The 15,312-nt window shown below is 41.1% G+C and overlaps 1 protein-coding gene across 36 annotated transcripts in view; it reads left to right on the top strand.

Moving 5' to 3' along the window:
- macf1a (microtubule actin crosslinking factor 1a) overlaps window positions 1-15,312 on the top strand; it is a 240,862-nt gene that overhangs the window by 127,310 nt on the left and 98,240 nt on the right. For 27 of the 36 annotated variants that reach the window (XM_031295606.2, XM_031295608.2, XM_031295610.2 and 24 more), the window contains 15 exons: window positions 426-532; window positions 1,151-1,270; window positions 2,212-2,307; window positions 3,233-3,360; window positions 3,542-3,635; window positions 4,222-4,376; window positions 5,307-5,610; window positions 6,213-6,341; window positions 6,455-6,532; window positions 7,500-7,661; window positions 7,953-8,057; window positions 9,247-9,342; window positions 9,802-9,927; window positions 13,160-13,312; window positions 14,598-14,609. In XM_031295606.2, coding sequence (XP_031151466.1) covers window positions 426-532; window positions 1,151-1,270; window positions 2,212-2,307; window positions 3,233-3,360; window positions 3,542-3,635; window positions 4,222-4,376; window positions 5,307-5,610; window positions 6,213-6,341; window positions 6,455-6,532; window positions 7,500-7,661; window positions 7,953-8,057; window positions 9,247-9,342; window positions 9,802-9,927; window positions 13,160-13,312; window positions 14,598-14,609 — 1,865 coding nt within the window. The remainder of the gene's footprint in view (window positions 1-425; window positions 533-1,150; window positions 1,271-2,211; window positions 2,308-3,232; window positions 3,361-3,541; window positions 3,636-4,221; window positions 4,377-5,306; window positions 5,611-6,212; window positions 6,342-6,454; window positions 6,533-7,499; window positions 7,662-7,952; window positions 8,058-9,246; window positions 9,343-9,801; window positions 9,928-13,159; window positions 13,313-14,597; window positions 14,610-15,312) is intronic. The other 9 variants (XM_031295615.2, XM_035991438.1, XM_031295617.2 and 6 more) reach the window with 1 other exon arrangement.

The raw sequence follows: 15,312 nt of genomic DNA on the forward strand, positions 1-15,312 counted from the left end.
CTGCAGAATTGTTGGTGCTGCATCTAGTGCTCAAACTGAAAGTAAAATAACTGGATGATGTAATTTTCTGTGAATTAATGTTGAGTTGTTATCACATCTGCACATTTATCCTTTTTACAGCCAGTGATTCTCTTACTTCATGGTCTAATTTTGTGGAACTGTCACTTCTTTAATTTACGTTGTAAACAAGCATTTGTTTGACTGGTTTTTGATATCTTAATATTTTATGGTTGCATCTATTTTCTAGTTTCTAGTTCTAGTTATGGACTGATATTGTATCCATTAAATTAGGTTTATTTCAGAGCAAAAGGTGATTTGGAAACATCATGTTTTCTTCTAACTGATAATGTAATAAACAATCTTTCTGCATGTTTATTTGTGGTATTTTAGACTTCTTTCTGTAATTTCTTTCTCTTTCTCGTCAGACGTTGATGTTCCAGTTCCAGATGAGAAGTCGGTCATCACCTACGTCTCCTCCATCTATGATGTCTTCCCCAAAATCCCTGAGGGAGGAGAAGGCATCGCCGCACAGGCACGTCACATTCTGCTCCACCCATATATATATATATATATATATATATATATATATATATATATATATATATATATACAACCACCATTACTGTACAACCATTTAAACGTTTGAGCTCATTAAAGATGCATATTCTCTTCTGGTTTAAACTGCATTCCCCATAAAGATTGTTCACATTGCTGTGTTTGTACTTCAAAGCCTATAATTTAATTATATAATAATTGCAAATTCTTAACATCTATGTGTTACAGTTTATGGCATATTCTTTACGGCATACTCTTACTCCGTCTGCCATCGGTGCTCCATTTTACGTTCATTTTTAGAATAGGCTACTATTTAATGTATATTTTCTTCTTCATCTCCATGTTTGCTTCATTCTCAGAAGAAATGTGTGATTCCCATTTTTTGCCAGTCAAGTGTGCAGTTTCTTGAGTAATGACCTGGAACTTTCAAATAATGATGCCATTAATTTAATAGTGTTGTAGTCATTTATTATACATTACTTCTGTGAATTTGGTACATACAGTATGTTATCCCACTGACAAAATCACTGCGCTCGTCTCTTCCTCTTTCTCTCCCTCCATCTCCTCCTTCTCCTTCTCTTCTCTCCATCGTCAGGAGGTGGACCAGCGCTGGTCAGAGTACCAGTCCAGGTTCTCCTCTCTGCTCCAGTGGAGCCGCCAGCATACGGCTCTAATGGCCAACAAGAACTTCCCACTAAACCCTGTGGAACTCAAGGTGAGCACCCGCAATCTGTTTTGTTTTTTTGACACCTTCATTTTTTTCCTCAAATGCATGCAGTTTTGTGTTATTTCACGGTTAAATTGGCATTAGAGTCTAAAGGCCCAATAGCCTTTGAAACAGCAAGAGTTTACCATCAAACCTTGCGATTTAGTGAGATAAAGATGTAGTTTTATTATCTTGGGTGCTGTGATCCAAATTACCTCAAAGCAACATGAATACTTATTTGCAAATGCATGTTGGTTGTGGTGGGAATCAAAACCCTGCATATTTTCTCAGCTTTTTCTCTTCAGTCCCACCAACATGCAGCCAGGAAGAAAGGAAGCTGACAAGCAATTTCTGTAAAACCTTGAGGGAACAAATAAAGGGAAAGAGGGAAGGGAGTTTAATAAAATCAACAGCAGACAGAAGTGTTGTAGGTGAGCGAGAAGGAGTGAAGAATTCAGATTAAGAGGAGCTAGTTTGCAGAAGGAAGATGGGATGTTGAAAAAAGGAAGAGAACAATATTGTGTAAAAGGATGCTGCTGTGATCGAAATAGTGGTTGACATGATGTCTACAAACCGGGGGGGGGGGGCGGGGTGAGAATCCGTAGCTTGAGATGACCGTTGAGACACTGGCTAATGGCCACCCAGGGAGAGAGGCTGTGATTCCAAAGTGTTAGTGTAGTGTACCTCTGATAACAGGGATTAACTTGTGTTTGACCATGTTGTCCTCGGGTCAATTGTGACCCGTTTGTAAAGTTTCTATATCAGAAACTTTGACATACAGTATATTAGTCTGTCAGTATCCATCAACTTACGTTTATTTGATTTGAACTACTTGTCAGAAAAATTCATAATTTCAGCTTTTTTTAACAGACAAATTAGATATAATTGACAAAGCCTGCGATACAGTAACATTGACCTCATAAGTAACTTCCGTCTTCCTCATCCTTCAGGCACTTTACAACAAGTACGTCCATTTCAAAGAGACGGAGATCCCCGCGAAGGAGATCGAGAAAGGTCACATCGAACATCTTTACAAACTGCTGGAGGTAAGAATGAACAGACATGGGGGGGAAAGAGAACCGAGTGTAGAGATGGAGGAAAAGGTGACCAACATTTGGCACCATGTGCAGAGCGCTTGTGTGTGCATCATGGGGTTCAGCTCAGGGGGATTAGGAAGTATGTCAACAAGAGAAAGAGGGATAAAGAGTTTTGTTTTCAGCAGGTTTTGTGCGAGTTTCGTCAGAAATGTATCTCCTAAAGCGAAGTCCTTTCCCCCTTTTTGCTCTTATCAATGCTGCAGTTCTTTTATTGAACACAAACACATCATAGTTGATAATAGTTCCTCCTTTATTCTCACTCAGCTGATTGGACCAGAGTGTTGGTCTGTGGTGTGACTTATGATCACTCCTAAATGTAACTCTGATCTAATGATAAGAGACATGATCGGGCCCAAAGAATCAGGCCCGACCCTACCTCAACCCGCATAGCTTCCGTCCAAGACTGACTCGAGCCCGAACCAGGCAGCAGTTTTCTTGCCGAGCCAGATTAAAAACCCGAATTTCCACTTGAAAAATGTCATATTAACAAATGTATTACAAGCTTCAGTGCAGTAACAGACATTTGTGAGATGATCTTCAACATGCACCTTCTGCTCGAATGTTTAGCAGCAGCCCAACTGTCATATGCCATATTAAATAGAGATTGTATAACAGCGGTACGCAGTCCATACATTACTCATGAAGTTACAGACTATAAAGTCTGCATAAACACCACCACCCCATACTCCCCCCGCCCCATAAATAAATAAATAAAAAAACGAACTGGGGTCGTGCCAAATTGGAATCATCAAAATGGAGAATCAAAGCTCTGGTGTTTTACGGTGTGTGTCCACTTGCACTGAAGCATGATGAGATGTTAAGTATATACTCACCGTGTGTGTGTGTGTGTGTATGTGTGTGCGTGCGTGTCCAGGTGTGGATAGAGTTTGGTCGTATTAAGCTCCCTCAGGGCCACCATCCTAATGACCTTGAAGAGGAGTGGGGCAAACTCATCCTGGAGATGCTGGAGAGAGAGAAGGCTCTACGGCCGGCTGTGGAGAGGTGCACACAAATCCATTCAAATATCTACTTTCAGCAGGATGCATGCAATTAAACCAGAAAACGCTCAATGTCTCATCAAGTGGGATTTTCAGGGACATGCCCCTTTAACGTGTGTGTGTGTGTGTGTGTGTGTGTGTGTGTGTGTGTGTGTGTGTGTGTGTGTGTGTGTGTGTGTTTTCAGGCTAGAACTGCTGCTTCAGAGGGCTAATAAGATCCAGAACATGGCTCTGGACTGCGAGGAGAAACTAACCCTCGCTAAGAACACACTCCAGGCTGTGAGTACTCAACCTCCCATAGCTTGCATCCTTTTTAATTTCCATTTTATAGGCACACACACGCAGGGCCGTCAGATTTATGTTAGGTGACGGTTGGATCATCTGGTGTGGTAATGTACAGTGTGTTAATGTTTACAAGCTGTAAAAACAATTGCCCTTTTGGGACAATAAAAATGTCCTCCCAACTTTCTGCAAACACAGTCTCTCTTCCCTCTGTGGACACAAACTTACTTTTAAAAACTGTTAATGGTCTAGTTCTTTCTCCTTTATCACTATCATCTTTATCTTTGTGGGCTCTGTTGCCAATTATCTGACTTATTGAAGAAAATCGTTTTACTTTGTCCACATAGTTACTGTATTATAGCCCTTATTTGCTATATTACATTTTTTTACAAAAGGGTTCCTGCTGGTATTTGCTGCTGCTACTTTAGCCTACGTTGGTTTCACTGTATTGTTTACTGAATCTATGCAGCACCACTCTGCAGAACATCGTCGCTTATAAAATAGAACCTTTACACATAAGCCAAGTTAGCTAATAAACCAAAAAAGCAAAAGCTAATCAAACCATGCTTGCTGTGGTGTCCAGGACATGTCTCGAGTGGAGAGCGGCGAGGCGGTGCAGTGTGAGCGCGAGCTGGCCTGCTACCTGCAGGACTGCGAGTCTCTGATCAGACAACTCAACCAGGAGCTTAAAGTCCTGCGAGATGAGAAATACTACCAGGTGGAGCAGCTGGTGTTCAGGTGAGTTTGATGGTGTTGATTCTGTCGAGGTGACTGGCTTTGTTTACTCAAATGAGGAATGAGTGAAGGGTTCAACCCTATCAAAGTGGTCCTTGTGTAATTAATTAGCATGATAAAAATAATTACCGCCAATACAAACAGCTCATCATACTTAATTATGGGTCAACGAGCTGCATTTTTTGCCATTACATTCTATAATTATCTGCTACAGTTAATGTGTTCCATCTTCTGCTGCTCATTAAGTGTATAAAGGTGCTGTGATGTAAATCAGTAGTGTCCAAAAAAGGACGAAAGAGAAACCCCATTTTGTGGCTCTTCAGCATGCTGCTCAGACTGCCGTTATGAAACCTAATTAAATAGCCATTTTGAAAATCTGCCAATATGTGATGCCCTTCAATGTAACTATAAGCTTATTTAAAAATCTGCATTCTGACAGAAACATACCTTTCAAAATACTTAAAAGGGGGCGCCTGGATAGCTCAGTTGGTAGAGCGGGCGCCCATATATAGAGGTTTACTCGTCGACGTGGCAGGCCCGGGTTCAACTCCGACCTGCGGCCCTTTTCTGCATGTCATTCCCCCTCTCTTTTCTCTTTCATGTCTTCAGCTGTCCTGTCGAATAAAGGCCTAAAAATGCCCAAAAAATAATCAAAAAAAAAAAAAAAAATACTTAAAAGGACTGGAGAATTTGAATTACCTTTTCCTTTTAACTTTTTGCCCGCAAACTTCACAGATAACCAGCTTTCTGGTCTTTTGTCAATTCTCCCTTAATTTAACCATTTAAGGCAGTTGTTGAGATGGTAAAGCAGCTGATTTTAACCCATTCCTGACTTAATAGTAGGAGACTGAAAGAGGGGGTCAATGCCTTAGGGAAAGGAATAAGTAACCGTGTCGCCTCCAGTAACTATATATCATCATCTCACATCACCAGAGTGTCTTGCCTTCAAGAGGAGCTGGTCTCCCTCAGACTGCAGTGCTCCAGCGTCTACAGGAAAGGCCACTTCTCCCAGGCCCTGGGCAACACCGGGGCAGAGCGCCCAAGCCAGATATCCACAGACAGTGGCCTGACGCTGGGGCAGACACTGCTAGGAGCTGTGGGGGCTGTGGGTGCAGTCAGTGCCGCACTCCTGCGGCGACCCACTGCTCGCTCCCAGCTCGTGGCCATGTCGTCATCAGAGGACGAAGGAAGCCTGCGGTTCATCTACGAGCTGCTCGGATGGGTAGAAGAGACACAGGTCAGTCACTGTAGCAGTTAAATTTAGAAGTTCAATTAATAGTTATTTCCCTATATCAATCACATCAATTAATCTACTGATTACTTTGTTGATTTTAAGTCTTTGAAATGTCATGAAATACAGTGCCCAAATACAATTTCTCAAATGTCTTTAAACATTTTGTTTCCTTCGATCAACTGACCAAAATCCAAAGATATACAGTTTACAATGCTAAAAACAGAGAAAACCAGCAAATTCTGCTGAGAAGCAACAACGTCTGCTCCATCCTAAGACATTTTTTTAAAATATATTTGTATGTCAGGAATCTGGTACTGTGTAAAAAATATAGTAAAATGATAAAAGTAACATTGTAAAGCCTTTATATATAGGGGGAATAATGTAATTCATTCATCCACAATTTCATAGAAAATTAACAGTAAGTGATTAAATAGCGTTAATATGACAATAACAAAATCAAATCTACATTCAAAAGGTATTATAACCCTAAAAACACATTCAACTGAAACAATACTTAAAAAATGAGTGCAGGGGGGAAAAATGCTTAGGAAATAAATGGTTTAAAAAATAAAAATTTCAAATGTTCTTTGTTCCTGTGTGTTCAGGAGCTTTTGGAGCGTGCTGAATGGGGCGCAGACCTCCCCTCTGTAGAAAACAACCTCCAAGAGCACAACACCATACACACTGCAGTCGAGGAGCTAATGAGCGGCCTACAGGAGGCACGCAGCTATGAGGTATATACACACACACACACACACACACACACACACACACACACACACACACACACACACACACACACACACACGCGTGGTTTGTAACAACATTTGTCTGTCCTCTCCTTCAGGCTAAAGTTTCTCCAAACTTCAAGAGCAGTTACTCTGAAACCCTGGCCAAGCTGGAGCACCAATACTGCAAACTACTGGTCAGTCTCAGTCAGACAAAGAACTGTGGCTTTGTGTGTGTGTTCCTGGTAACACACTTCTTTGTTTCCCAGTTCACCCCCTTCCTTGGTTAATCCCATTACACCATAACAGGACTCCCATGCTAAGAACACACAATTCTGCATCTGCTCTCTTTTTCCCCAAATTTCCCCCCTTTCTCTCTTTATTTCTTAGTCCCCTCTTACTTTTATTCTTGTCTCTTAATATAATTTTTTTTTTATTATTTAATTTATGTGTTTTATATTTATATATCAATTCCTAACACTGTACGTGCACACTTGCTTGTGAGTTTTACTTGTTACTTCTTATGTTCTTCCTTTTATGGTATAAATATTCATTCTTAAAAGCTTACATTCTTCTCTCAGTTCAAGCAACTTAAATGATAATATTATCTAGAGGAGCCTTGATATAACTTATATACTGTGAGTTAGTACATCCAGTTAGAAAAAAAAAACTATAAATGTAACAAAGAAGTATATGATCATGGACACAGAGCGTATAACTATGAATTTATGTAGAGAAGTAGACTTGACTAGTCAGTTAGTTAGTGATTTCCTGATGTTGAGGAATATCATGTAATGATCTCTACATGCTGCAGGAATTCTGAAAATGGAAGTTATCAAAAAAATCTGATTTTTTTAAATCACAGTGCATGCCTTCTTTGATAGTTTAAAGAAATCACGCCTCGTAAAAGATTCATTGATATTTTTGTTGTAAAAGCTGGTGGTGGTAATGGTTCAATAATCAGTAATTCTCATTCAGAGGAGGCTTTGCTGTTAGTTTCTTGCTCTGATGCCCTTCTAAGAAAGTTGTTGTCTTTATTCCAAAATCCCTGTGAATTTACCAAAACCAACAGTATGATCCAAACCAGAGAATAGAGGATGTTTTTTTTATTTCTCTCTGCACTGCTGATCATGATGATGATGTTTGTTTGTGCGGTTGCCATAGGAACATTCGTCATGGCGCCTGCGGAGCTTGGAGAGCCTGCACACATTTGTGTCGCACTGCACTGAGGAGCTGATCTGGCTCAACGAGAGGGAGGAGGAGGAGATTGCCTTTGACTGGAGCGACAACAACACCAACATGAACGCCAAGAGAGAATTATACAGCGTGAGTGGAGGAAGGGGGCGACACCTTTCTGTCAAGTCATAAAAACACAAAATACAGACCACAAACCTCTGAAGGGTGTTATCGTGTCTCTTATTTAAAGAAGAACAAGAGGCATACGTAAAACAAGCTCCCTTCACAGATTCTACAGATCGCAATTATGTCCAAATATGTCTTCCACATATATCAGCAGTGTTTACATGCACACCAACACTATTTTTACATCAGGCCAGTGCCATAAAAACCTGTAATCTAATGTACCATACCATCCGTCTTTTCCTGTTCTGTTTACAGGAAATGAAGTTAGAGCTGGAGGAAAAACAAGATGTGATGCGGTCGCTCCAGGAAACAGCCAACCGTCTGTGTCTCGAGAACCATCCAGCCAAACAGACTGTGGAGGTGAATCTGTGACTTTATTCAGCTAGACTGAATGACCTTTAAAGTGGCTGGGCTTTGCCTCTGTGACTCATTTGTTGGAACAGTTCAACCCCAAATGCTTTCGTTAAAATGCTCGTTTCTGTATTCGACTATGCACTTCATGATATTTGGTTTGGTTGCATTTTGAGAAGTCTATAAATGTAGATTAGATTCAGCAGGGCAGAAGGCAAACTGTGACCTTTTGTAAACCTTCTTGACGAATACTACGAATTTCTAATTATATCCAATAGAAGCACTGCACGAAGGATTACTGTATGATGCTAAAAATACTTGAATATTTATACTGATTTGGGATTTGGTTTTCATACTTGTTACATGTTTATTTGGCCTGTTCTCTGCCACCGGGTATGACTGCACAGTTGAACATAATACAGAAAATTAGTAGAAGCTGCCAGAAAAGACTGTGCCTATCTGTGCTGAACAGCATCCCTGCTAATGCCTTGTAGCTACCCTTGGAAGCTTGCACTGTACTGTATGTAACTTAGAGCTTAGATCGGCCCAAAAAATCAAGCCCGAACCTGCCCGAGCACGTTGTGTCCGAGCCCGGCCCGGCCCGACACATTAACTGTAATTATGAGCCCGAGCCCGATTTAAACCCGACAATTTTTTAATACGTAGGCCGTTATAACTGATGTTCTCAACTACAATTCAGAGTTGTTTGAACTACAGAAATCTGTTTAGAATAATACAACAAGGACTAAGCCTGTAAACTGCGCTGTTTGTTTAGAATGGAACGGATCGCAAATGGATCTGAATGAAGAAACGTAAAAAAGAAAAAAAAGAAACAATGATGAACAACATATTGTTGTCACTGCCCACAACTTGTTTAAACACCTTCCATACCTCCAACTTTCCTCCACACTTGCTCAAAGGTAATTCTCCTGTTTTTCTTTTTTTCTTTACATCTTCAAGCTCCCGGTGTGATGCGTGCGAGAGGAGGAGACTCCGCGCATGACACGTGCTGCATTTTCTAACTGCAGCCTAACTTTTGTACACATTTGTTACTTTTATATAGCCTATATATATATTTATAATATTTCTGGTCCGGTCGGGCTCGGGACGGGCTCGGGCTTGGGCCGAGAATCTAAACTCTAATGTAACTGCAGAGTGACATGCCTGCCCTCTGTCTCCATCTCCCTGCATGTTACAGGCTTACAGCGCAGCGCTGCAGACTCAGTGGCAGTGGGTGAACCAGCTCGGCGTGTGTGTGGAGCAGCATCTCAAAGATAACACGGCATACTTCCAGGTGAGGCAAAAAATATCATTATCGTTTTGCTCATGAGCAGAAACTTGAGTTTTCAAACTGAGACTTAAAAAAGTGAATCTTAAAAAAAAACAAAAAAAAGTGAATCTGCAAGACACATAGTTGAGTTGTTATTGCAATTTCACTGTGTTCTTCGCCAAATCCACATGACCACATGATCCACACTGTGAGAGACTAGCTGTATAAATGTTCTCCTTGTTACCAAACTTATGTAGACAATCACATCGTCGTACAGTACGAGCGTGTCTTTACATTGATCCCCAGGCCTCTGGCTGCAAAAACATGATACCCATTAGATGTTTGAACTGAGTTTTTTTAAAGCGTCAACGTCTACGTCAACTTGCCTAAACTTTTTTTTTGGAAAAATATGTAATGTTCACTGCCCTCTATGGGTTTCTGTTAAAATCATTCTTGTGCTTTTATTTCTATCTCTTGTCTCAGTTTATGAGTGATGCTCGAGACTGTGAGTCGTACCTGCGCCAGCTCCAGGAAACCATCAAGAGACAGTACACCTGCGACAAGAACAGCAGACTGAGCAAACTGGAAGACCTGCTGCAGGACTCAATGGTATCTATCCCCCTCCAGTTTTTATCTCTAATTTTCAGCGGTACACAGAACAACTTTATGGTCAATCTGGCAACCCCCTCCAGAAAAAATATCACCTATGTTTGTTTACCTCATAGCCAAACGGCTAGTAAATGTTCAATGTTTACCAGCCACTCAATAGATCACCATTGTTTTTTTTGGGCTGGGGAGTGAAGGATATCTTCCAACCATTTGCATATTTGACCAGCATTTGGCTGGTATTTTGTGCTAATTTTGAACCCTGCTCATAATACATATGCATTATTTTATAACATTTTTATTCCTCAGACTTTGATCTGAACTACCTGAGGCAATTGAGTTTACCGAATTCCTTGACCAACTAGAAATAATGAATTGAAGGCACTTCCTCAGTAGTGCCAGTGCCCTTAAGTAAGGCACTTAGTTTTTCTTTTTTTACTTTCAATATAGATTCACAGGATATACAGTGTATAGATAATGAATGGGTGTTACCTAATATTTATATCCCAGTTTACTGTGTTCCACCATGCTGACAACATGTGTGCACAGAGCAAACCTATACATGAAAAATGCAAAATAATCATGGACAGAGGCTTGAACATGAAATATACATATTATATGGCCATATTCTAACTGTTGTGTTGCACAGGAGCAACAGAGACCTGAGAGAAGTGTTAGCATAGCAGTGTCCTCCTGATTGTTGTGCTGTGTCTCGGGCAGCGGCAGCACACCACATGGCAGGGTGAAGTAATATGTTAGAGAGTGCCTTTGCTGAATCATCCCCCCTGTGGCACATTTGTGAGACTGCCACCTTCACACCTTCCTTAGAGACACACACACACACACACACACACACCTGACTTCAAGCAGATGGCAGAGTTAGTGTGGGCAACGCTCCACAGGGCAGAGCAGTGAGCGTATCCTCTCAATAAAGAGGCATGTGTCACAAACAGCTGCTCTTGTGTGCAGCCAGTTACGTACTGTATGTGTCTGTATTCACATGCTATCTAACAGTGTTTACATCTATGTGTGTTTGTCCTCCGGCTTCTGTTTGTGCTTGTGTGTTAATCAGTTTCCAGTTTGCTGTGCTCCATATCTCACTGGGAGGGTGAAGCTGATACTAAAGACCGCTTCTGAATCATACAACAGAAAACAAACTGAGCCTATTGTTTGAGTCTCATAATAACTGAGGAGAGGATATTAAATCATTCTTTTCACCATCTTTTAGGCAGAGATTAGAGTTTAAGAGAGGCTGTTTGATCAAACATTGCCCTCTCTTTTGACTCTTTTCATTATGCGTTTTGTTTGCACCCTGTTACGTTTCTTTTTGTTTACTTAAAAATAAACTACTTCTTTATATACGGTTGGATTTCTTAAGCATTTTCATATTAAAGCTTCTTTGATAATGAAATTGTTCTCAGAGCGGTGGTTTGTTGATCTCGTGGTAGTAATTAATTTGGATTTCTTCATGGCCCCACAGTTTTCTCTGTGTTAATTGTGTTTCTTCCTAGCTTGTCATTTGAGTTGTAGAGTAGTGCTGACTGCAGCGAATGCCATCTCAGTGTGAAATTCATTTTGAAAGTGTAATGTATAAAGTTATTTACTCAGCCCCCCCACCTCCCCTCCCTCAGCCTTGCTCTCTCTATCTCACTCTGCCTCAGCCTCTCCCTCAATTACATCCTACCCTACCTGTCTCTCTGTTAGTGTCTCTCCATAATGATTCCTTAATGACACTTTCTGCTGGGGACGAGACAGAAATTAAATCTAAATCTACCGGTCAGGCTTAGGAGCACACCTTTTTAAATGTTTAATGGTTAGTGCCCAAGCTAACACAAGCAGCTGAGTCAGAAAGTCCACTCATCTTAGGGGCTACAAGCTAACAGGATAAACATAATATGTAGGACCTGCACTATATTCTAACTGAAAAATATTGGCTTAATGTGTTTAATATTTGGGCAGGTTCTTGTGGTGTAAAATGAATAACTTAAAGAAATATATCATATTTTAGTCAGGGATGTTAATGTCAGTCGGCCTACCGCTGTGGTCCAGACTGAAATGTCTCAACAACTATCGGATGGATTTTCATGAAATGTTGTACAGATATTCATGGTCCCCAGAGGACGAAGCCTAATGACTTTAATGATCACCTGACTTTTCCTCTTAACGCCACCATGAGGTTGATATTTGTGATTTTTAGTAAAATGTCTCGACAACTATTGGATGAATTGCCATGACGTTTTGTACTTTTCATTAAGTGCCATCAGATCAACGTTTTAATTTGTCCAATAATCCCATAAGCCTCAACTTTGTGTTTAGTGCTAATTAGCAAATTTTAGCATACTAACATGCTAAACCAAGACAGTAAACACTTTACAGTATCTCCTAAACTACAGCATGTTAGCATTGTCATTGTAAGCATGTTAGATTGCTAACATATGCACTCATATCAAAGTACGACCGTGCCTAAGTACAGCCTCACAGAGCTGCTATCATTGGCTGTAGTCTCTTAGTCTTGTTCAGTCTTTTCGGTATACAGCTGGCAGTGCAGGAAAATTTATTATTTTATAATTATTAAACTTCAGCAGCTGCCTATGCTCTATTTGTTAATCTATACTGTCTTTCTAAACCTATAATGTGACTCACAGTCTGATAAATAATGGACAGACTATTAAAGTGATGAAAAGGATCGGTAGAATTAACCATTATAACTGTGTGACTAGTCTATACACGACGTTCCGCTTCCGGGATTGTTCAGGTGCCGCTGAAAATTTCGCCGGATGTCTTTCATTTTGGCCGGATGTCCGTTAGCTTCCGCTTTGTGTTAGCATTTTAAACTCTGGTGGATTAATGAGGACTACGGTTAACTGCTCCTCAGATCTCTGCAGGGTAAATCCAGACAGCTAGCTAGACTATCTGTCCAATCTGAGTTTTCTGTTGCACGACTAAAACAACCTTTGAATGTACACGTTCCCCCAAAACAAGTTCCTTACCGAGGCTATTTTGCAGCGGCACCGTGGCTCAGTCCGGCGCTTAGTACCGCCCAAGACGATTGTGATTAGTTTAAAGAAATGCCAATAAACCAGAGCACATTTTTCTCCCATCCTGGAATGCTGTGTGGACTAGCCAGACCCTCCTAGGCAGCGCTGTGGAGGAAGGTCTGGCAATGCGAGACTACTGTGTAACTAACTACAACATGAAGTGATTGACAATTTGAATGATGTCCTCTGTCCTGTAGGAGGAGAAGGAGCAGCTGATTGAGTACCGGAGTACAGTGGCGAGCCTGGTGGGCCGGGCCAAGACGGTGGTGCAGCTCCGCCCCCGCAACGCAGAGAGCACCCTGGGGGCCACAACACCGATAAAAGCCATCTGCGACTACAGACAGATAGAGGTATGGGACCTACCACACTGTGTATTACACTTCGTGAACATGTGGGTGTGCATGTTTTAGTTATTGTAAGGTTCTGATACTGAAAACCTGAACATGGGATAATGTAGTTGAGCTAAAAAAAAAAAAAAAAAGCCAGTCTTGCTTTTCCCACCTTAGCTCTCAGATACCTGCGTTAATGAATATAAGGAACCATTTGACTTCCAGGACGAGGTTGTGGCAGTATGCAGTATCTCTATTGTTTTAACCCTCACCACCAACCGCCTCCTCTCTGCCCTGCACTTCCTCTCCAAGCCCCCTTTCACATCCACTTTGTGGCTGTTCTATTTTAGCTCCTTCTTCCATGCTGTGAAATTGAGGGGTTTTTTTTGTCTTTAGATTGATGAGTACGTCTACACAAACTCTTTTCTCAGCCTAGGAGGTCCATTTTGATGAATAGACTGCAGCAGTGGATTTTTTTATTTTTTTTTTTTGTAACGGTTTTCACTTCATTTTAACTGGCAAGTACACATTTGGAACTGAATAAGCATAATAATCATGATCCAGAATTTATCACTGACATAGTTCTCACAATAGATGATCTTTTCCTTTGTTCTCTTCAGATGAATATGTGACTGAATCTTTGTAAAAGCCCAAAAATAGCCACTTGGAAGTAAAGAAATGAATAATGAGAAGAGAACTGAAGTTGTGCACTGATTCCCCTCAGTGCCACTTTTATGTAACACACATAGAAACAAGTGAAGTCTCTCTCTTATCCTCTCACTCTGATCTGTGATGTCCTCCGGGAATCTAAAAGCCAATAAATTATACATCTGTCCCATCCCCTTTGCGGGCTCAGTTGGATACCAGCACCTATAGCACTCCAGCAGCAGGAGCACTCTGCAGCCCCTTGTGTTGCTATTTTTAGTTTGCGGTGTTAGATTCCTCAGGGTCAATTTGTTCATTGAAGCGTACTGTGTGTGAGGTGTTGTATTCAGGTGAAGAAGGAAGGTGGTTAGGTCTCCCACCCCGTCACTCATCTTAAAAAAAAGAAAAGAAAAGGAATATGCAAGCCGCCACAGAGCTGAAAGTCATTCTTAAACAAAGCAGTGTGTGATATTCACCCAACCTCTGGACAAACCGTGCACATGACCAAAAGTAATCTTTCTCTCCTTCACTTTCCTGTGTCTCCTCTTTTCTCTCCATACCCTCATGTACCTTTTTGCCTTCCCCTTCACTCCCTCCTCCTCCTCCTCCTCCTCTTCCTCATCCTCTTCCCTTCCTCTCGTCTGTCGGCTGGGCTGGCAAGACAAACGTTCAGGTATAGCTGCCTATATTCTCCCTCTCTCACCTCAGATTCTTACACTGCACACACACTGCACTGCCCTGGTTGCCCCCTCTCTTATCAGCTGATGTCAGGTTTCACTGTCGGTAAGGTAGCGTGAGGTCACTGTGAGTTTTAATACCTGCCCTGGTAGGTTTCTTGGAATTAGTTAAACAGTAGGTGTGTATAAATTGGGTCTGTGTATCTTCCATTCACTGGATTTTCTACCCTAAAACTAAAATTGAAATGGAAAAGTGGGCCGAATCCGTTCTTCCTTAGAACAAAATGCTAAATTGTGTTTTTTTTGTTTGACAGCTTATCAACGCTGTGGAGTTATTGCAAATGTTTGGATTACCAGGTTTGGAAACAGTCCTACACAGTCACCACTGAAATCTCACTCTGCAAATAGTATAATACTAATAATATTGGTGTAGCCTAATTTTTATCTGCAGCTGTGCAGAAATACTGGGCTTTAACAGAGCAAATTGGCATGCACAAAAATAAATAAAATGTTGATTTAGATTTTGAATGTCAATGTTATGAAGCTTCCAACTATTCAGTACAACCTTAATACTAATATTTTCATACTGACCGCACAAGAGCGTAAAGGTGAGGGTGTAATGGACTCATTCAGGAACCACTCAGTAGTTTAGCAACGGCATCAGCGTGGATAAGAGCAGGTGGCAATCAGTGAGCTGAA

Source organism: Sander lucioperca, chromosome 14, assembly GCF_008315115.2.
Source record: "Sander lucioperca isolate FBNREF2018 chromosome 14, SLUC_FBN_1.2, whole genome shotgun sequence".
NCBI classification, from domain to species: domain Eukaryota; kingdom Metazoa; phylum Chordata; class Actinopteri; order Perciformes; family Percidae; genus Sander; species Sander lucioperca.